At 42.7% G+C, this 22,914-nt stretch overlaps 1 protein-coding gene across 5 annotated transcripts in view; it reads left to right on the top strand.

Annotated features, from left to right (window-relative positions):
* MLH1 (mutL homolog 1) overlaps nt 1-22,914 on the top strand; it is a 48,495-nt gene that overhangs the window by 23,257 nt on the left and 2,324 nt on the right. For all 5 annotated transcript variants that reach the window (XM_045007752.1, XM_045007750.1, XM_045007754.1 and 2 more), the window contains 10 exons: nt 1,818-1,930; nt 4,372-4,465; nt 5,921-6,074; nt 7,250-7,611; nt 10,370-10,518; nt 16,638-16,746; nt 19,959-20,022; nt 20,960-21,124; nt 21,317-21,409; nt 22,093-22,206. In XM_045007752.1, the coding sequence (XP_044863687.1) occupies nt 1,818-1,930; nt 4,372-4,465; nt 5,921-6,074; nt 7,250-7,611; nt 10,370-10,518; nt 16,638-16,746; nt 19,959-20,022; nt 20,960-21,124; nt 21,317-21,409; nt 22,093-22,206 (1,417 nt within the window). The remainder of the gene's footprint in view (nt 1-1,817; nt 1,931-4,371; nt 4,466-5,920; nt 6,075-7,249; nt 7,612-10,369; nt 10,519-16,637; nt 16,747-19,958; nt 20,023-20,959; nt 21,125-21,316; nt 21,410-22,092; nt 22,207-22,914) is intronic.

Raw genomic sequence — 22,914 nt, 5'->3', positions numbered from 1 at the left:
TTGTGCAGATTTCCTTTGAGAATAAGGACTGAGAGGTCAGAGACAGAGTGGTCATTTTGTGAAAACTGTTCTCCCACAGATGATGTGGTGTTTGTCTTTTATCGTTATTCTGTGAGAATTCATTTGAGAGTGTAGTGATTGTCTGGTTTCACTCACATAGTTGCTATTGGTAGAGACCTGAGTGGATACAAAATGTATATCTGCGATGCACATATCCACAGAGCTGTAGGGCTCTACTGGGAACCGCAGCGGCAAAAACAGCAGCCTGGTAGGCTGCTGCTTCCAGGAGCCAGCACCCTGTGCTGGCAGTTCCTCCAGCGTGGCTGTCTGCCCCCAGCCCCATCCACTTGGGCGGGCACCAGACTCACCATTAGCTGTCCCTGGTCGTGCTAGTGCAGTGGGCATGGCTGTGGCGGTACAGCCACGCTGGAGGAGCTGCCAGCACAGGGCACTGGTTCCTGGGAGCTCTGCTTTTGCCACTGTGGTTCCTGGTAGAGTCCTGCAGCTCTGCAGATACTGATTTACATCCATGGATGTGGATATCTGTGGATTTAAATTTTGTATCCACGCAGGGCTCTAACTACTGGAAGGATTTAACAATTTAGTGCATTGGATGATATACCACATGTTGTGAAAGGAATGCGCAGGACCCATGGATCTTGAAAGGTAAATTGTGGAAGGTGTTGATCATTATAGCATTGGAGATATGTCTACAGGTTTTTCATCTGTGGTTCTGGCAGGGTCTGGTGCTGCTTTGAGTGGTGTGTCATGGTCTGTGTGGAACTTGCTTCTGATGATGAGGTTGAGGAGTTGTTCAAAGGGCAAAAGAGGGATTTAAGGAAAGATTTATTTCTTTACATGGTCCCCATAGAATATGGGTTGTTATTGCTTGATACCCCATATGGGTTCCAGTGTGGGGTGGGAGGTGACAACTAGGGGTGTGCAGTCAGAGAGGGTTTTATTTCTGTAATGAAGCAGGTTTTCTCGGGCTGTTTGGCCCATTCCATGGTTCAATTTACTTCTCTGTTGTCCTTGTTTGGTGAAGGCAGTTTTAAGTCTGTCACGGTGTATATTCTGTGGTATCTGCGTGCCTGGCTGCAGATAACAGATTTTTGGTGTGTTTGGAGTGTTTACTGGATCTGTGAAGGCGGGTATGGTGATTTGTGTGTTTCTTGTATATAGTTTTCTGTAGGGTTCCATTGTTGAAGTGGATCATGGTTTCCAGGAAATTGATGCTAGTGTGGGAGTTTAATGGATGGGTAGTAGTTGTGGTGGAAATCCTGAGGGAGTTGTCCAGATGATGAAAATATCATCTATGTATCTGAGGTGTATCATTGGATTCGTGGTGCATTTGTCCAGAAATTTTTCCTCAGGGTGGCCCATGAAGAGGTTAGCATATTGGGTAGCCATCCTAGTACCTGTGGCTGTTCCCATGGTTTGGACAAAGTGTGTGGTGTTGAATGTAAAATTGTTACGGGTGAGGATAAAATGGAGCATGAATTTGGTGGTGTGTTTGGGGTGGATATCTGACTACATTTCCTAAACAATCTGCTCCGCCTTATATTTAGCTTTGACACTCTGAATACATTTCCCAGACTTGAAGAACAGTTCTGTGTAAGCTTGAAAGTTCTCTCTCACCAAGAGAAGTTGGTCCAATAAAAGATAATACCTCACCCACCTTGTCTCTCTATATAACCAAATTCAAAATGGTGTATTTCTATTTGCTGGTAATGTAACTATCTTAAATGCATGTCAATAAAACCTTTGCACAGCACTGCGTATTTTCATGTATTCTCTTTCAAAATAACTGTCTACAGAGAACTGATAGAAGTGGGCTGTGAAGATGGGAAGCTGGCCTTTAAAATGAAAGGCTACATAACGAATGCAAACTACTCAGTGAAGAAATGCATGTTTTTACTCTTCATAAATCGTAAGTGCAAAGAAATGTGTATTGTTGGTATATACTTTGTTTCTTTTTGTATAATTTTTAGCCGAGTGTACATCCATTTCTTTCTAAAGAACAGCAGCATCAAGGCTTTGAATGTGCACCTTTTTGAAAGGTTTCAGAGTAGCAGCCGTGTTAGTCTGTATCCGCAAAAAGAACAGGAGTACTTGTGGCACCTTAAAGGCTAACAAATTTATTTTAGCATGAGCTTTCGTGAGCTGCAGCTCACTTCTTCGGATGCATAGAATGGAACACACAGACGGGATATTTATACATACAGAGAACATGAAAAGGTGGAAGTATGCATACCAACAGGCAGAGTCTAATCAATTGAGATGAGCTATCGTCAGCAGGAGGAAAAAAAATTTTTGAAGTGATAATTAAGATGGCCCATAGAAGGTGTGAGGAGAACTTAACATAGGGAAATAGATTCAATTGGTGTAATGACCCAACCATTCCCAGTCTTTGTTTAGGCCACAGTTAATAGTATCTAGTTTGCATATTAATTCAAGTTCAGCAGTTTCTCTTTGGAGTCTGTTTTTGAAGTTTTTTTGTTGCAAAATTGCCACCTTCAAGTCTGTCACTAACCAGTGTCACTAACCAGTGACACTAACCACGAAAGCTCATGCTAAAATAAATTTGTTAGCCTTTAAGGTGCCACAAGTACTCCTGTTCTTTTCACCTTTTTGAAAATCACATAAGGGCTAAATTCTGCCATTGGTGAGATCTTGTAGTAAGCAGGGAAGTCGAAGTCAAACCAAATGTTTACCTGTCTGCAGTGTTTTGTGGTCTGGAGTGTTATAGAGTGGCTGGAGCCAGGTCCAGCCTACAGTAATCCGTACGTACCATGATAGAGTTCTCTGTGGCTCTCCCTACCCCCACTTGCCATAACCTTCTCCAGCCAGACAGCTAGAGGCATGGGGCCACTTCCTTCTCCCAGGAGTGGGAGCAGAGGCCTTCCTCCCTTAGGTGTCTCTTCTGCCCCTCATTCCCTTGCCCCTCACAGCAGCAGGGAGGCTTCCCCAAATACTTACTCCAGTTCAGGAGTATCTGCTGGAGTGGGTGGGCAGATTGGGCCTGCTGCACTTTTCTCCTCTTGTCATACACATAATCCTCTTCTGGGATAATGTTGGCAGGGCCACCTAGGGTAATGGGATTGTGGAGTTAACACTGCATTAAGATGCATGGGGCAGTTCTGAGTTATTGTTTCTATCACTGTCAGTTGCTCAAATCATGTTTTGAGGCTTTACTTCTACCCATAAACTTACTTTATATCAGAATTTTTTTTTTAATCATGTGACTCCAGGAACTGGTGTCTTAAACACAGGCCTACAGTGCCTCTATCTTAATCCAGCCCTGGCCAGAGCAGGGGAATAGGGTTTATTCCTGTCTCGCACAAGGATTAATCTATTCCTTGTTCTGGTCACTAAGGGAAGATAGCTTTCTTATCTCCTTGCACCTGAATATGCACAGTATGTCATCCAGGCTAAGTGACAACTGCTTTATCTGAGTACCCTTGTTTGTGCTGCAGGCTAGTTTCACATAAGATTAGCTCTGGCAGTGTTCTCCTCCAAAAACGTTACATTGTAGAAAGGTCAGAACTCTTGTAACTCTTCTCAGTGGTTTGAGCATTGGCCTGCTAAACCCAGGGTTGTGAGTTCAATCCTTGAGGAGGCCACTTAGGGATCTGGGGCAAAAAATTGGTCCTGCTAGTGAAGGCAGGGGGCTGGACTCAATGACCTTTCAAGGTCCCTTCTAGTTCTAGGAGATTGGTATATCTCCAATTACAACTCTTGTGTTGATCCTCTCATAAAGTCATGAGTATGGTCACCAAGAAGATTGCTTTCAGAAGAAAGCTTTAGGGAACTCATAACATTCGATGGCCTGCTGCATGAAGGTCACTGAAGTGAAAAGTATATTTCATGTGTTTGCCTTTAACTTGTGGGATCCCATTTAGGCTCTCCCAGCACACAGCTGAATATGCTACTGCATGAGAATTGGAAAGTGAAACTTAGACCCTGACTACATTGAATGATGAAAAAGAAGTCTGATTATTAAAACTGAAATAATCTTGAAAATTTTATTGTTGTTTGTAATGTAGGTTAAACAAATTATATTAAGGGGGGGAAAAAGGAAGGGAAACTGACCATATCCTAAGAGAACTAGGGAAGAACAAGGATGGAATAGTAAATGGAAAGTGAGCAGAATACCTTATGGAGCAATTTTTAACTACCGTAGATTTGTGTCAGTGCTTAGACACTATGGAATAGATGTTACTGGGAAAAAAATTTCAGACTCTTGTACAGCATGAAGTTTTGGGTACAAGGGAGAATTTAGGCACCATATAGTGTGTTTAAATGTGCGGTTTGGACAAGGTGTCACAGAATGCTTTCCCATGATTGTCCCCCTTTTATTCTTCATTCCAGATCGACTGGTGGAGTCAACTGCTTTGCGGAAAGGTATAGAAACTGTATATGCTGCTTATTTGCCGAAAAGTACGCATCCATTCCTGTACTTAAGGTAAAGTAATAAAAAGTCTTAGGGCTTGTCTTTACTATCCTGCTGCATTGGCGCAGCTGTGCTAATGTAACACATCTGGTGAAGATGTGCTGTGTTGACAGGACAGCGTCTCCCGCTGACATAGCACAGTGTAGACAGTGCTTTAAGTCTATTTAACTTCCATTGCTCAGTGATGTGTTTTTCACGCCCCTGAGCGACTTAAGTTACATTGACTTAAGCAGTAGTTTTGACAAGCCCTTAACCTCTAATGCCTGTCTTGTAGGGCTAGCCAGAGTCAGAGCTAGATAAAGGGGATGAACACAGCTAAGGTGGGCTTTAAGCTACAGCATGGGACAGTTTATTCCCAAGCACGTGGTAACTGAAAGTGTGTTTTCTTTCATCCTTTATAGACTAGCAAGTCCAAAACACTAAAGAAAAGGTTTGATTTTTCAGAAGTGTTGCACACACACAACTCCAGCTGCAGTCTGTTGGATCTGTTGGTTTTCAGCACTAAAAATCAGGCTCCCTGACCTTTTCCACAGCAAGAGCAATAGGGAACACTTATTTGTTCTATCCAAAACTCCTATCTGCCTCTCTTCTTGCTAAGAGATAGCAGAGAGACAGAAGCCTCTTGCACGGTCCTTAGTGAGGAAAGCTTTTCAGGAACGCAGGCCTGGAAAAGACCTTGGAGAACCAAAGACTGGTTGAAGAGTCACAGAGAGGATGACATTTTTTTGTTTTTGTTGAAAGATAGTTTTGAACTTTAGTTGGGACAAGTGTGACTAAGGACTGTGATCTGGCTGGATAGATGAGTTACTTTAGGCCTGGTCTACACTGGCGGGGGGGGGGTGGGGTCGATGCCGCAGGATCGAAGTCCGCGGCTCCCCCGTCGACTCCGCCACCGCCGTTCGCGGTGGTGGAGTTCCGGAGTCGACAGGAGCGCGTTCGGAGTTTGATATATTGCGTCTAGATGAGACGCGATATATTGAACTCGGAGAAGTCGATCGCTACCCGCCGACCCGGGCGGGTAGTACGGACGTACCCTTACAGAGAAACCACCAAAGTGCTGGAGTGACCTTCAGCAGCGGCGCTAGCCCAGTGTGGGGCTTCTATATGCCAGGCCTTGTCACAAAGAGGTGGCTAGTGGTGAGTGTTACATGTGTCCACTGAAAAAGTGACAGTTCGCTTTAAAACATCTTTTAGAACTATCATATAATAAAATTAGTTCATTAATGGGCTGATCCAAAGTAAATGGAAAGAAATGGGTTTTGAATCAAGCCTCTTAGTATTTAATAGATATCTAAGTATCAAAACAAGAAAGACTCCACTGCAATACCGTTAGTTTTGCAGGCCCATTTTAGCTGCCTAGGGTAAACTTATGGCCTCAGTTCTGACACATCTTGTGCTGAGCATATTCACACACTCCTCCATCAGTGGGATATTTTTAGGTTAATTTTCCTTTAAAATGTTTTGCAGCCTGGAAATAGCCCCTCAGAATGTAGATGTGAATGTGCATCCTACAAAGCATGAAGTCCATTTTCTTCATGAAGACAGTATCCTAGAGTGTGTGCAGCAACATATAGAGAGCAAATTACTGGGCTCTAACTCTTCAAGGATGTACTTCACCCAGGTGAGAATATAACTATTAAGAGACGACAAGTCTTCACTGTGTTGATAGCCTGTGGTAGCAAGTATTCTAAGTTCAAGATTAGAATCTAGTCTGGGCCAGATACTCCTATTGTACTGTGGATCGTCTATTGAGAGCTGTGCTGTCCATTTATGAATTGTGTTTGCCAACATTTATTTTTTAAAGTGACACTGTCTAATTCAAATCTAGTCGGTTTCGGGGCGGGGGGAGAGAGGAAGTTAAAAGTAATTTCTGGTACATTGACTTTAAGTCTCCTTGCCGTTGGTTTTTTTTCTGTCTTGTTTCTGCGTGAAAGACCTATATAAACAATGGAAATGATTATACACAAAGTGCTGTCAAAGGCACAATGAAAACAAACTGAAAAATATAAGGAAAAACATTTTTCTTTATCTTTCTGTCAGTCATCTTGGGTTTACAAATAACAAGATGAGAGATTTTCAGACAGAAGGGTGACTTTAAAATGGACTCTTATTCATGTTTAATCTTTTACAGTATATTAAATTAATGGATTTACTGTTATACATTTCAATTTAATATTTAGGTTTATAATTAAATACTAACTTAAGTAAGTAGAATTATGTATTTATTTAACGCTACCAATTTTTGTTTTTGTATAATTTTGTTAGTTTCAAAATATTGTATTTTAGATAAATACAAAATAACTATATAACCTAATAAACACACACACATAGGTTAGGATTTTTTTTCTAACACCAGGCAGGACTAATACCAAATATAGTATAGCATTGATAGAGTTTTATCCCTGTTTATTATAATAAACAAGTAAATAAATCATGTTTAAAAAGTGATTGGATTATATGTCTATGATTATAATTCTTATGTAAGTAGACTATTGTAAAAATAGTATCTAGAATAATAATTTTAATTCTCTTTTTCATGTGCTTATTTTTTATAATACACACAGGGGATTGCATCTTCAGAACATTTAAAGATTTACAATTTCTTTACCATAAAGATTTCATTAGGGTGAAATTCACTCAATGCAGAGGGGGCTAGGCCCCATTTAAGGCCTTAAATTGGGCTTAAATGATATTTTAAGGGGCCAAACATACAAGGGTAAATAGGCATGTACAATCTCCTGATGATGCTGAATTTCTCCTCTCCTCTCCTTTCCCTCCCCCATTTTTGCAATGAAGACTTTGATCCCAGGAGTTGAATGCTCTTCCACTGAGGTTGTTAAATCAGTAGCAAGCTCCTCTTTCGCAGCTAAAGGAACAGGTGATAAAGTCTATGCCCACCAGATGGTCCGCACCGATTCCCGAGACCAGAAGCTGGATGCTTTCCTTCAGCCTATAAACAAACCCTTGAGTACAGGGCATACAGCGCTGACCCTAGATGGTGGTACAGGACTTTCTGACGGCAGATTCAGACAGCAGGATACTGAAATGGAAGATCTCAATGACTTTGATACAATGGTTGCTGCACAGGGGGATTCAGTGATGACACCAGAGGGGCAGAAGGAAAGTGGAAGGTTGACTCCTGAAACAGTCCCTACTAGGTAAAGATGATCTGTGCTGGATAATTATATTGTCTTTTTATCAGAATGGATAAAAATTGATTTTTTTAAATTTTAAAAAAAGTTCTTTAATTTAATCAGATTTTTTAAGTTTATATTAAATGTTTAATTTTAAGAAGTAAACCCATTGAAAATTACATTTTAAATTGACAACTTATGTTAGGCCTAAAATGATTATCTGTTTAAATTTTTTTAAATTAAATACAAAACAAATATTTAGCTGTGCCTGCTTGTTGCTAAGTTTTTAAAGAAAGTCAGACCACTTAACTGGTGGTAGTCACTTGCTAAGCACCTGGAATCAGAGTTGTTGAAGTGCTAAACCAGCTTTTGACAACAGTAAAATTTTCTGCAGGTGTAAACAGTATTTTCTCAATTTTAGTTTGTTCAGCTAGTTCAGTTCAATGAGTAGTTCATTTGAAGCTAAGAAACCAGTTGCATTTGAAAAATCAGGAGAGCTCTTTTCCCTCTTCCAGTCTATGAATAAAAACTAGATGTGAGAGGATGAGATCTGCTAGTTCTAAAATCTTGGTGGATATGGTGATGAGAAGCAGTCAGTTCAGTTCACTGGCTATAGTTGATGTCGTCAGATGTTACCGGTGTGGTGCTCTGCTCTGTTCAATGTTGATATCAATCGGCTGCGTGCATGTGTTCCCTCTGTGTGCTGTCCCAGCTCTGCGCAGATAGCTGACACAGCAGACCCCGAGAGAACCCCCCCCAGACTCTAGTAAGGTACGAAGGCACGTTGGCCAGGTTTATTGTCGAAAAGAAACAGAGTCTCCAGCTCCCCGGCATAGAAGTCCAAGGTGCTGCTGAGGTGCGGCTAGCTAGTACTTACGTGCTCCCTGACAATAGACTCAGCTCTGTCAGTGGTGGGACTTTCCACTGCCCCCTAGGCTGGACAGAGACACGGCCCCAGGGATGCATTCTTATACACGGGTACAAACAAGTTACACATCACTCCTGATGTATTGAGGTGCAACCCCTCTATGTAGCAATGTACAACCCCTCTACATAATAAGGTGCCGCCTCTCACCTTGTACGTGTTGGTTCGAACAAAACAAGTCTATCCATCATATTACCCTTTTGGCCCTGTCATTGGGATGGGTCAACCTGTTCCTTGTTATCTGTGTGGAGTGTACAAGTATGCGAATGTTCTGATATCTGGTGTCCAGTACCGTTTAGGTATGTCTCTCTTTGCAGCATCAGCCCTTTCCTTGCCAGCTTCTGTGAGCAGGGCCTGCCACTGACTCACAGCTTAACTTTATGTTGCTTTATGTTAGCAAAGTCTTAACCATTACTTTAGTTCAGGCCTCAGGCCTTATACTGGGCCTCTGATAAGGGTTTATGTTTCAGGGCCTCATCTTACCACAGTTGATACTACTTTTTTTAGTAAATTCATTAGTTTTATAAGAAACAAACTTTTTTATTCAGCACATTTAATAAAAATTAAATGCTGTTTTTGTCCATTTATAATTGAATTTCCATCCAAATAGAGTTTGATACAAATGGCAAGTAAAACAAACTAATATCTAGTAAATAAGAGAAGTGTCACTCACCATAAAAGATAATAAAATTTAGAATCTTAATAAATGTAAGTTAAGTTCTGTAGTTGCTTAAATAAATGTAATAGGTATAGTGCATCCTCCTGGTTAGCAAAAAGAAGCACCAAATTTAGTGTAATTAGTTGCAAATCAACATGTTTAATAGTTACCAACGAATGAGAATCAGGTTTTCTTTGTGAAAATAACTAAAATGTACAAATGCAAAACAATTACTATTGATTATTCAAATCAAGGTTTTCTGGTTGTTGATTTGAATCATGGTTAAAATAGGTGATTTGAATCAGTTCATCCTGCTGTTTATGAAAGTGTGCAGTCAAGTTTGGGTGCTTTTTCTTTAATAAAAAAAAAAAAGGATCAGGAAAACTATAAAACCAAATATTAACAAATATTGTCTTGAACTTTCACAGAGGAATTAAATTCTTTATTAAACAGTAACACAAGGAGAATCAGAAAGTGAAAATGACCATTCTCCAAGGTGAGAGATGAATATAAAGGAAACGAACAGCGTAAATTGTGAAAAGTAAATAGGGTATGTTTTATTTAAGGTGATCGTGTATGAATCATATTCCATTATGTTCACCTATGGAGGATTAAGTACAGGGGGAAACTCAATGTGCAGGGAGGTTACACAGTGTTCCTTCTCCAGTCTTGCACACATTCTCTGGAAAAGATCATCTGACCTGAGGCTATTTAACTATATGCAAAGCTCTTAAGAGACGATCCCTGGAGCAGCCAGTCAGGGGAGGCCCTGGTAGTGCTGGTCAACTGGAGCTGCTCTGACAGTTTGTCCAGAGCTACCAGGGAGAGAGATTATTTTTCATTATATTGAAGAAACTCAAATGTAGTTAAGGAACACGCAGGATCTTTTATGATATCTCCTTTAGGGCTTAGTCTAACTCCTGTTGAATTTGACGGGTGCTGAGTTGGGCCTTTAAACAGTTGATTTGTCCAATGTGATTAGTAATAAGGATCCCTAAATAGCCTTGACAGTTGCCCTGTTTTGTCAAACAGTGCCTTGGAAATTAAACAAAACAATCTTTCCTTTGAAACTTTTTGGAGCTAGCTGGGTTTCCTGATTGCTGTTTAATGTAGGGTTACCACACTTCACTGCTGAGTATATACTTGTATATCATTCTAATGAGAATAGAAAATACTTCTTCTTTGTCTCTGTATTGCAGAAAGAGACAGTGGACAGGCTCTGATGTGGAAATGGAGGAAGATGATACCAGAAAGGGAATGACTGCTGCCTGTACCCCTAAGAGAAGGATTATTAACCTAACCAGTATATTGACTCTGCAAGAGGAAATTAGTAGCCAAGCACATGCAAGTATGCAAGCCACTTGTTCCTCAAGATGGTTATTCTTCTGACAGTTAAAGACGATTGCTTGGATTACTTAAAATAATTTTATAAAAGTGGTACAAGAAGCCTGTTTCTGTTACAAAAGAAAGTTTGCTGGGGTTCTTGCTGTATATTTTGTTCATGTTTCTTAGTTTGCAGATTGCCCTGCTAAACCAGAGCAGTATTGAATTAATCCAACTGTCTGAGCAAAATTTGTATTAAGTTTTTTAAACCATGACGACCAGCTTCTGCAGACATTTTCCACTTAGGAGAGGTGTGCACGTCATATCTAAGGGCTGGTTTAGCCTTTAGTGTGCCTGCATATTAAACCACATTAATAAACAAAATGTAGTAACTTAATGTAAGGCTTTTTTCCATTCCAAATACAGGTATTAACTCACCCCATAGATGAACAGCCTGCAAAATTGAAGCCTAAATACCAAGGTTCTATGTTTATTTGCTTTGGATACAGGGACAAAGTGAGGTTTCTTAAACAATGGAACTTCTGTAAAACAATAAGGTGTATATTTTTTCTTTTTTTTTCCTCTAATTTCCATGCAGAGATGTTCAAGGGTAAGCCATTTTCACAGGAATTTTTTTATTGCCTAGTTGCAAGTCTCTGAAAATAGATATATAATGGAAACAATGATGGGACAGATTAATTAAATTGCTGTAGCTTGTGCACAGCATTTTTATTTGAATGAGGAAAGGGGAACCACTTTCCCTGTGTCACTTAGGGCATGCTTACACTTGCAAATGTAGAGCGCTTTGAGTTAAACCAGCCTTCGAAGAGCGTAATAGGGAAAGTGCTACAGTCTGTCCACACTGACAGCTGCAAGCGCACTGGCGTGGCCACATTTGCGGCGCTTGCAGCAGCATTGGGAGCAGTGCATTATGGGCAGCTATCCCACAGAGCATCTCTTCCTATTCTGGCACTGTGGCTTGTGGGAAGGGGGCGGGAGGTGCGGGGCATTCTGGGTCCTGTCCAAACTCCCCATGATGCATCGCTTCGCATTCCAGCAATCCCTCTGCTTCCATCCACAGTTGGCGACATCTTTCAACGTTTTTTGTATTGCGCCTGTGGGCTTGGCTACACTTACAAATTTGCAGCGCTGCAGCAGGGTGTGAAAACACACCCTCTCCAGCGCTGCAAATTGCGGCGCTGCAAAGCACCAGTGTGGTCAAAGCCCCAGCGCTGGGAGCGCGGCTCCCAGCGCTGTCCATTATTCCCCACAGGGAGGTGGAGTACGGACAGCGCTGGGAGAGCTTTCTCCCAGCGCTGGCGCTTTGACTACACTTAGCGCTTCAAAGCGCTACCGCGGCAGCGCTACCGCGGCAGCGCTTTGAAGTGCTAAGTGTAGCCACAGCCTCTGTCTTCCCTTTCAGTCTGCGGGAATGGAGCCCGAACTGCTGAGGAATATGCTAACGAGTCTCGCCAGCACATCATGTTTGGCAGTTGAGTTATTCCTTAAGATCCAAAGTGACAGTGGTAACGCATATGATACAAGATTGCTTGTTGCATTCATGGACATGCTCACCACTGTGGAATGGCGCTTTTGGGCTTGGGAAACAAGCACTGAGTAGTGGGATCACATCGTCATGCAAGAGTGGGATGACAAGAAGTGGCTGCAGAACTTTCAGATGAGAAAAGCCACTTTCATGGAACTGTGTGATGAGCTTGCCCCCACCTTGCGACGCCAGGACACGAGATTGAGAGCTGCCCGGACGGTGGAGAAGTGGGTGGCTATTGCAATCTGGAAGCTGGCAACTCCAAACAGCTACCAATTGGTCACTAACCAGTTTGGAGTGGGGAAGTCAACTATTGGAATCGTGTTGATGCAAGTTTGCAGGACCATTAATCCTGCTCAGAAGAACCGTGAATCTAAGTAACGTGCATGACGTTGTGGTTGGCTTTGCACAAATGGGTTTCCCTAACTGCGGAGGGGCGATAGATGGGACGCATATTCCAATTCTGGCACCAGCCCACCTAGCCTCAGAATACATTAATCGGAAGGGCTATTTCTCTATGGTTCTCCAGGCGCTTGTGGATCACTGTGGGCATTTCATTGGCATTAACACAGGCTGGCCCGGAAAGGTGCATGACGCACGCATCTTTCGGAACACTGGCCTGTTCAGGAAGCTGCAAGCCAGGACTCTTTTCCCAGACCAGAAGATCACCGTAGGGGAAGTCGAAATGCCCATTGTGATCCTTGGAGCCCCCGCTTACCCTTTAATGCCGAGGTTCATGAAACCCTACACAGGGAGCCTTGACAGCAGCAAGGAACGGTTCAACCACAGGCTGAGTCGGTGCAGAATGACTGTGGAGTGTGCTTTTGGCCGCTTAAAGGGCCGCTGGCACTGTCTGTATGGGAAGCTGGACCTGGCCAATGACAACATCCCCACCGTTATATCCGCGTGCTGTACCCTCCAGAACATTTGTGAAGGGAAGGGTGAAAGATTCACTCAGGCATGGACCTCAGAGGTTCAACACCTGGAGGCTGAATTTGAACAGCCAGAGAGCAAGGCTATTAGAAGGGTACAGCATGGGGCTGCAAGGATTAGGGATGTCTTGAGGGAGCAATTTGAGGCCGAAAGCCACCAGTAATGTGTGGTGCCCTGCACGGGAGTGAAGTACAGCAGTTCCAATATTAGTAGGAATCTGTGTTTGCTACATAGATGCACTGCTTTCCTGGGCTAAGATATCTTTTACTTTATGCAGTAATAATATTTTCAAAGCAAAAAAAAAGCATTTTCTTTTCAATAAATGGATTTATTGAAAAGAAACACAACTGCTTGAGAAACAGAAAGGGCAAGAGGGTGGGGTGGGGACCGGTACAATCACAGATTTGTATGTGTCCTGTTATACTCAGCTTTCCTGTCTGGAGTGCCATGCAATGAGTGCTGCACTTCAGGCTGGCTATACTGCATGGTGATGGGGGTTAAGTGCAGTGGGTAAGGGTAGTAGTTTTCAGGGCTGAGTGGTGAAGCTACAGGTGTTGGAGCAGCTGGTGGTGATAAGAACCCGGATATTGGGGAAACTGGGTTGGAGGTGACATGGGGGGACAAGGGCTGCAGGGGGGGCTGGCGTGGTAGTGCTCCGCCTGCATGGCTATGAGTGCCTGTATCGAGTCCGTTTGGTACTCCATGATGATTATCAGCCGCTCCGCGCTTTGGTGCTGTCGATCCGCCGCATTCTGCTGACAGACCCTCTTTTCACTCTCCTGCCGCTCCTGCACTTTTTGATTTTCATTAAGGGAGTGCTGCATTACTTCATGCAGCATGTCCTCTTTGATTCTATGTGCCCTCTTCCTGATTTTTTGCAGCCTCTCGGCCGGTGATAACACGGACGGCTGAGATCTCTAGTTGGCATCTGTAAAGGCAAAATGCAACACTTAACAGAGGCAGCATTGTTCACACTAGACGGAGCAATGATTCCCCCATACTTAAGGAGGGCAAGCACAGTCTACACAATAGCATAATTTGTCCATCCCAAAGCGAGCGCACACAACCCACGGAAGCCTGAAAATAGTGAGAAAGCACAGGGTCCAGGGGGACTGATTGTTTCATGGCTGTACTGTCCTCTGGGTTTCTGTGCCTTGGGGAGAGCCAACAGCTGCAGGGGGGCCCTATACTGAACACTGTCTCCACATTTTCCACTGGAGTTGGTCCTGGAAGATATCTTGCTGCTGAGGGTGACCTGGGAAGCAAGGGAGGGTCTTCTGCTACAATGTGGCTTCCGCCCTGGCCCATGTGCAGCTTGCCTGTATGCAGCAATGGTCCCCACACCCCTCACGGCACAGTGGCATGGACATGTTAGCCTGGTTGGGACAAGGACCACAGTGGCTCTCCCACGAAACCTGCACAAGCGCATTGCCCAAGTTCTGGCTGAGACCTTTGAAGAGATCACTAAGGTGGATTACCACGATTTGAGAGAGCACATCAACGCCCTATTCCGCATCTAGGCATGCATGCAGCCCTAACCCTCCTTGCTCCAAGAGCCCGCACCGAACAATTTCCTTCACAAAATAAAAGCCGCTTACCGGAAACCTCTGGTGTTTGTCCTTCCCCAAGCACCGGCCATGACTGGCTATCTTCCTCCTGGCTTGAGAACAGCTCCTGGCTGCATGCATCTAGGGATGCTCAGGTGTCTTCCTCCAGCTCAGCACCCTCGCTCCTGCTTTCCTCCTCCTGCCTTGTTGGACTGGGCTCTGAAGTGTCCATGTTGGTACTTGGAGTGGAGGTGGGGTCACCCCCAAGTATCACGTCCAGTTCTTTGTAAAAAATGGCAGGTCGCGGGGGCAGCACTGGAGCGGTTGTTTGCCTTACAGGATTTGCAGTAGGCATTCTGCAGCTCCTTCACTTTAATCCCTCACTGCAGTGCGTCCCGGTCATGGCCCCTTTCCATCATGTCCCTTGCTATCTGCCCGAAGGTATCGCAATTCCTATGGCTGGAGCGCAGCTGGGACTGGACAGCTTCCTCCCCCCAAACACTGATGAGGTCCAGCACCTTGTCATTGCTCCATACTGGGGATTGCCTGGTGCGTGGAGGCATGGTCACCTGGAAAGATTCGCTGAGAGCACTTCACGCCTGTCTGAGCAAACAGGAAGGGGATTTTCAAAATTCTCAGAGAATATAAAGGGCGGGTTTGATGGTTAGTCACCTGAGGGCAGGGCAGTAGAGTTCCAACTGATGAGCAGAGTGGCTAAACAGGCATTGTGGGACACTTCTGGAGGCCAATCAGAGCACATTAACAGACCAGGGCGTCCACACTGACACTGGGGCACTCCAGCAGGGGTGCATCAAACGTTATTCCTCTCACCAAGGTGGAGTACCAGGAGTGCTCTAGCCACAGAGCCATAACGCTCTACGTGCCTTGCCAGTGTGGATGGGTCATGAGTTAGAGCACACTGGGCTGCTTTAATGCGCTCTGACTTGCAAGGGTAGCCATGCCCTTACTTATGTAAGGATTTCACTGTGACAGGTAAAATACTATTCCCAGCTTGCAAATTCTTAGGGCAGTTTCCTCTCAGGTGGTGTTTCACTTTGCATCTTCTGCACAGCACAATTCTTGTTTGTTAGTGAGATTTAACAATAGGAGTGGCATCCATTCAAACATTCCAGCCCTATTAAGCTGGTCTAAGTATTGGAAATCATATGGCATGACAGTTTTTGTCTAGTTAATTCTAATTGGTTGGTAACAAGATTCAGGGAAATTCTACAACTAAGTAGGCCAGCATCTACAGATATCTACGTTGGCTGCTAAGGCTAAGAAATCTTGACTCCTAGCAATCAAAAGGTTTAATGATGTTCTCCTTGAAACTCCTCAATGGCTGCTAGTACTAAATGCAAAATGCCATATCCTGGTGTATCTAGTTCACCCACTCAGTGCTTAAATATGAAGGCATTGCAGTTGCAGCTATTCTGTAGCCACCAAAAAACTTCCCAGAATGCTAGCAGTCAGAATTTGAGCAACTGTTCCATTTTGTGTTACCCTTGGGAAGAAGCTAGAGGAGTGTAACAGTAGGCCTTTTTAATAGAAGGGGTGGAACGGAGCTTCATTTGAAGAGTCTCACTTTTTATTATAAGCTCCCTTTTTCTAAACAATGAGGACAGAAATTTCTTCTGGGAAAGCAAATAAAAAGCGAAGAACCCTGATCTGCGTGTATACTTGGTATCAGTGGGGAGTATAGACTGAACAGGAACAACAGCAGGGTCAATTCTTAAATCTGATTTTACTGCATTACCAACTTTCTTTTAGGTATTTATTAATCTTTTCCAACCAGGAACTTCTCCAGTAAAACATGATAAAATCCAAGTAAAATATTCAAGATTTTTACAAATTGTTTTCACTCATGGTTTGAATGAAATATAAACTTTCTCATTCATACATTGTGTTTATCTATTTTAGGATTAAACTATTCGAGTGTTTAGAATTTCCTTGATAGTTTTTAGTACTTGTTTATTTTGGACTGTTTGGACTGAAGTGTGATTCAAGTAGTAGTTTGAGATTTTCACAACTTGAATTACCAAGATACTATGCAGACTATAGCAGATCTGGGCTGAAGGGAATTTATATGACCTCATGTTGTTAGATGTGTTATTCCAGGTCTTCAGGAGATGCTACGTGATCACTCGTTTGTTGGTTGTGTTAGTCCACAGTGGGCCCTGGCACAATACCAGACAAAGCTGTATCTTCTCAATACCACACAACTCAGGTAAACACACTGATTCATACTGTTAGATGTGTTGTCAACAGTTGAAATAACTGGTGAACACAACTGAGTAGTTAAAAATAAGAATGAAAGAAATAATAGAAATGAGGTACAAAGGCACTGTGAATGCTGCTTTTAAAATCTAGCCACATTGGTGATTTGAAGAGCACTCAAGTGTTAAAGTCCTCAAATTTTTAATCTATCTTATTGTATTGATCCTGTAAAATTTATAGGCTGCTGCTACATAATTAAAATGCACTTTACTGTGTTGTGTCCCACTGACTAAAAACCCAGAGGATGAAAGGAGTTTGATTCTACATCACACTTACCCATACCATTCATTTGAATAGCTAAGTTATTGAAACGTCAAAGAACCTAATACTTTTAAAATCAGTTCTGTGCCTGATTACAGAGCCTGCAGAATATAGGGACAATGCAAATTGTATGTGTAAACCTACAAAAAACAACTGCCAAATTTAGGCCAAACTGCCTTGAGGTGTCAAGTTATGTACTGTCTTTTATCTGCACAGAATCAGTCCTTTTCTCCCAGACTAACACCACACAGTTGAGAGATTAAGGGTTTGTCTACACAAACATTTAGTTCTCGGCAAGATGGGGTGTGAATCTACCCTGTATTGTGCCGATCTGATGATATGTGGTATTTGTTAAGAGTGCTTTGGTCTAGTCCTTGTTGAAATGGGAGATTTGAGTGCATTAAACTGTTAATCTGCACCAGCAGGATCCACATGGGTAGTTAAAGCGCCACAGGGTTGAACTAAGTGTTTATATAGACAAGCCATGAGATCCTAACACATCGGTGTACTAGAGCTCTAACAGGCTGTAATAAGGTTCATTCTGCAGCTAAGGCCTTGTCTACACTGGCAAGTTACTGTGCAATAAAGCAGCTTTCTGCAGTGTAACTCCCGAGGTGTACACACTTAGGGCATGGCTACACTTGCAGATGTAGAGCACTTTGAGTTAAACCAGCCTTCGTGGAGCGCAGTAGGAAAAGCGCTACAATCTGTCCACGCTGACAGCTGCAAGCGCAGTAGCATGGCCACATTAGCAGCTCTTTCAATGGCCACAGAGAGCAGTGCATTGTGGTAGCTATCCCAGCATGCAGCTGGTTGCAATGTGCTTTTCACATGGGGGGTGGGGTGGAGTGTGACAGGGAGTGTTGTGTGTATGTGGGGGGGAGAGAGTGGGTTTTGGGGGGGCTGAGAGCATGTCAGCATGCCACCTCTTTCTCTTACACACAGCATTCCACAGTAATGGTTGCTTTGTCTCGGGGCAGATAAGCGGCCGGCTGTCAGAAACGGAGCTTTCAAAGGGCATATCCGCATTCTTGCAGTGATTACAAAACAAGGGCAAGAGTGGCCACTTGATTTAAGGGGATTATGGGATGTTTCTGGGGGCTGATCAGAGCGCAGTAATGCAACACCTCGTCCACACTGCGGGGGCACAGCAAACGTTATTCCTCTCGCCGAGGTGGAGTACCAGCAGCGCTGTAGCCGTGGAGTCAGAGCGCTCTATGAGCCTTGCCAGCGTGGACGGGGAGTGAGCTAGGGCGCCCGGGGCTCCTTTATTGCACTGTAACTTGCAAGTGTAGCCAAGCCCTTAGTGCGCAGAAACTCCTCAGTTGCAGCATTGCAAAAAAATCACCTCGAGAGTCATAAGCCTTAAAGCACCAGTGCTGTATTGGTAGTGTAAACATGTTACAGCACACAAAGCAATTAATTGGCTTCCGGAAGTGTCCTGTAATCCCTCAAGGGGCTGCTCTGCTTATGCACCCTTCCCCTTTCAAAGCTCTGTTTCTGACAGCCCTTGCATGCTGTGCTGATCTATCTGGGACACAAAGCAAACCATTAATGTGGAATGCTCATGCCGTTGAACAGAGGCAGGTGGGCAGGGGAGAGAGCGAGAGACAGATTGCTGTGCAGAGAGCTGGGGGCTGATGTCGGGGTTTCCCTCTCCCCCTGCCTCAGGACTGGTGGCTTCTTGCTGCTGTCTGAACTTAAAGACAGCATGCTGACACACACTGTCTCCCACTCCACACACACTCTACCCCCCCCCAACTCTGTCACACAGTCTGCCTCCATCCAGTTGAAAAGCAGCTGGAAATGTAGGGGGATGCCCATGGAACAGTGGGATTGGTAAACCGGCATCATGTGATGCTATGCGTGCCCCATGAGGTATTGCAAACCCTTCCCAAAGCACCCTGCAGCCAGTTGCACAGTGGAATAGCTACCACAATGCAGTGCTCTTTGCCTTTGCAAGAGCCGCTAATGTGGATGCGTTCCACCATCACAAGGAGCACAATGTGGACACGCAACAGTGGTTTAATTCCAACGCTTTAATAAAAGTGGTATAACTTGTGCAGAAACTTGCCAGTGTAGACATACCCTAAGATCCCCACACCCATCATCTTGAAGGTCTGTAGAGGGTGTGTATAGATTTTACTTACACTTATTTGAAGGAACAAAAGCATTCCTTCCTTGTTTTTATAAGGCTGTTAGTCACTGTATCTTAAACAGTACATGTGTATTGTTCCCATTTGTTACAAGATCTATGGATAGTACCTCCTCCCCTGTTCCTCCTCAGCATTTCTTTGACTTGTAACCTGTGGCAAATGAATATGAAGGTTTAATGTATGATAAATAGGAACAAATGTATAATAGCTGCATGTTAAGAGTATTTTAAGCTTTTGCACCAGTATTGTGGAGACTGCTAACACTAAGAAACAGGCTCACATTTATTTGTGTATCATATGTGCCTGGTGGTGCTATTGCTGGTTACAACATTTCAGTGACTTTTTTTTTCTGTCTGTAAAAAAACAAACTATACAATGGAACCTTGTTTATCTGATCTAATTGGGACCAGCGCAGATTGGATAACCAAAAATCTAGCTAAACTGGAGAATGGGCAGCTGGGGCTCTGTCTGTCAGCCCTGGGCAGCTGATGGTTCAGTTAATAAGGAAAGCCGGCTGATGGAGGCTTGGTTAAATAGGGTTCTACTGTATTGCCAAAATCATAGTTTTATTAAAGGACAATCCATTCTTATTGCTGTTTCCCATAGGAGAGAGAAATAAACATCCTAAGTATACTGCTTTTTTTCCCATGATTCTGCCATTACAAAGTGGAGAATATGCACATGACAAAAAATTAGACAGAAATGGTCATTTCAATAATAAATTAACTCTCTTCCTCCCATTCAGCCAAGAACTCTTCTACCAGATTCTTCTTTATGACTTTGCAAATTTTGGAGTTCTGAGGTTGTCAGTAAGTAGAACTTCCCTTCAACTCTTACATACAGGTTTTGGAGAGAATGATCTGATATAAAAGTTTTAACCTCACATATGTGGGCCTGGTAGCACACACAATTAATGACCACCTGTAAAAAGTTGGTCTAAGTGCATCACATAAGAACTCTGGGGCAGACAGAGAGCTGGAATTCTCCCGGTCAGCATTCAACTGCCTTAATCATCTTCTCTCTTTCTGCAACCCTCTGCCTTATTCTCTACATTACTTTCAACTTCTGCAACAACTGAGGCTGGGGTCCTACAAACAAATGTCTCCTTCACCCCCGATTCATCTCCAGAGCGGGTCCATTCTGACACACATGCACTAGGGGGCTGAATTAAGGCTACACAGGCAACCTTAATTTTAGCATTTCCTAACTCTTAGTGCTTGATTTTGCAACTTTAATGTAGTTTTTTGGTAATTTATGTTCTATATAAAGTATGTTTGTTTATACTGCTGACTAGGTCAAACTTCAGATGTGAATGTGGATCTCTGTTAAATGACAACCAGTATACTTTTTTTAAAAATGCATTCCCTTTATATGTTTAATCTCCTTTGCACTTACATGAAGTAGCAGATTGTGAGGATTCCACAGTTGCTGCAAGTTCTGACAGTGGTTGCTTTATTATTAGTGTCAGATTCTGTTCCTTAAACAGCTTCATTGTTGATGCACTAGATTGTGTGTTAAAACATACCGTCTCTTTTGCTCTGTCTTCATCAGAAATGTATTGGGAAGTACTTAAATATGTCACGGTATTTTGCAATGGGCTTTAGCGAAGGGCTTGGTGTAAAGATTCTTCTGTATTCTCAGGGAAAAAAGTAAAATTGACTGCTGCATGAGGAACATCTGGATTTTGAAGGGTTGAAGTGTCTGGGTGGTAGTGATGATTGTATTGTACCTTGTGGTCACTTACAGGAGCCAGCTCCGCTGTATGATCTAGCTATGCTAGCCTTGGAGAACCCTGAAAGTGGCTGGACAGAAGATGATGGCCCAAAGGAAGGACTTGCTGAATACATTGTTGAGTTTTTAAAAAAGAAGACTGAAATGCTGAAAGACTATTTCTCTCTTGAAATTGATGAGGTGATTACTATTGTTGCTTCTATGTCATACGGTTATTTGTATAATTTAGGTGTTGGTAATGCATAATAGGAAACTGTATTTAATATTTTGGATTTGCTCTAAGGCTAGTACCAACCTGATTAAAAATGTACAGTAAGTGACTATTTAAGACTCTAGGTATTTTACCATGTAAAGAAAATGTTATGCTTACAGGATGGAAACCTTACTGGATTACCACTCCTGATAGACAACTATGTTCCACCATTGGAGGGACTACCTATGTTTATCCTTCGCTTAGCCACAGAGGTATGGTGCTGTTCAGCAGTTAGTTAATGGGGAAGCTAACTAGTCTGCAAATTTTACCTTCTTTTCATTATTGTCATTTATTAGGAAATGTGATTTTTAGATGTTCTCTAAAATTAAGTTACTAATAGGCAGGCATGCAATAATTCAACCACTAAGAAATTCACCAGAAATTGATGTGAGGAGAAGAGTTCATATATAATGTCATAGACCCTGTTCTGACAGAAGCAGTTGGTGCAGAAGTACAACTGCCAACATTCCTGCCTCAAATGACCACACACACTATTTTTAAATATCTGCCAGTGTAATAATTATCACACAATAGTAATAAAGATGCTGACATGTGGGCAGTGTTCTAAACGTTCTCTTCTAAAAGGAAAACTGCACCGATCACTGAAGTCCATTCCTAGCTAAATATTCACTATATAAGAATACATTAAAATGAATGTTTAGAAACTTTTGAAAAAATTTTTACTTTCAAAGATAGGCAAACTTTTAGACTATTCCTTGCTTTCTCTGTATCCTAACCTTACACCACCAAATGGCCAAGACAGTAGCCTATTTTAAACGTTTAAATAACCGGGAATTAACTCTGTAGACTAGTAAGTAGCAGTAATGTTCCTTCAAAACTACTGTTTCAGATACTGAAACAAATGTTTGCTCTCATAAAATTTCTGTTTTGACAGGTAAACTGGGATGAAGAAAAAGAATGTTTTGAAAGCCTCAGTAAAGAATGTGCCATGTTTTACTCCATTAGAAAGCAGTATATTGTGGAGGAATCTGACTTGACTAGCCAGCAGGTACAGTAACTGCATATACTGCTGCAGTCACCTGGGTAAATCACTTGTGTTGAATTGTAAAAACCTTTAAAGAGGGCTTTCATGACTAGTCTCCTACTCTATGGAATCAGGTGAACTGAATAACAGGGCAGCTGGGTTCTGAAAGAATATACAGGCTTATCCTTTGGACAAGACTGTTTTTATAGGGCAAAAAGAATGTGTGTACTTAGAAAAGTTATTAAATAAGAAATTCCCCTGTGCTTAGATAACATTGTGAGAATAAGGTCTAAAACCATTGCCCCACAGCTTCTATACAGGATGATTTCTCCCAAAGACTACCTGTTTCATGTACAACTCTACCCCGATATAACATGGTAAAGCAGTGCTCTGCAGGGCAGCGGTGGGGGGTGTGCTCCGGCAGATCAAAGCAAGTTCGATATAATGCAGTAAGATTTTTTGGCTCCTGAGGACAGCGTTATATCAGGGTAGAGGTGTACCTTCAAAAAGTGTACATTTGGCCGAATCTCTTAAATACCTAATTACTCTTTTAAAGTGCCCAAATCAGTATCAACTAAGCACTTGCCAAAAGCTGATTAATCATGTGCGGAATTTGAGTTTCCTCTGAATAATGCAAAAGCAATATTAATACCACCTGTAATTTCACAGTTTCTCAAACCAGAGAACTAAGGCATCTCCAGCTGTTAAGACATTGACCTGAGCTACAAGACA

This window comes from Mauremys mutica, chromosome 2 (genome assembly GCF_020497125.1).
Source record: "Mauremys mutica isolate MM-2020 ecotype Southern chromosome 2, ASM2049712v1, whole genome shotgun sequence".
Classification (NCBI taxonomy): Eukaryota; Metazoa; Chordata; order Testudines; family Geoemydidae; genus Mauremys; species Mauremys mutica.
Note: the sequence above shows the minus strand (reverse complement) of the source record. Positions and strands in the feature narration are given on the sequence as shown.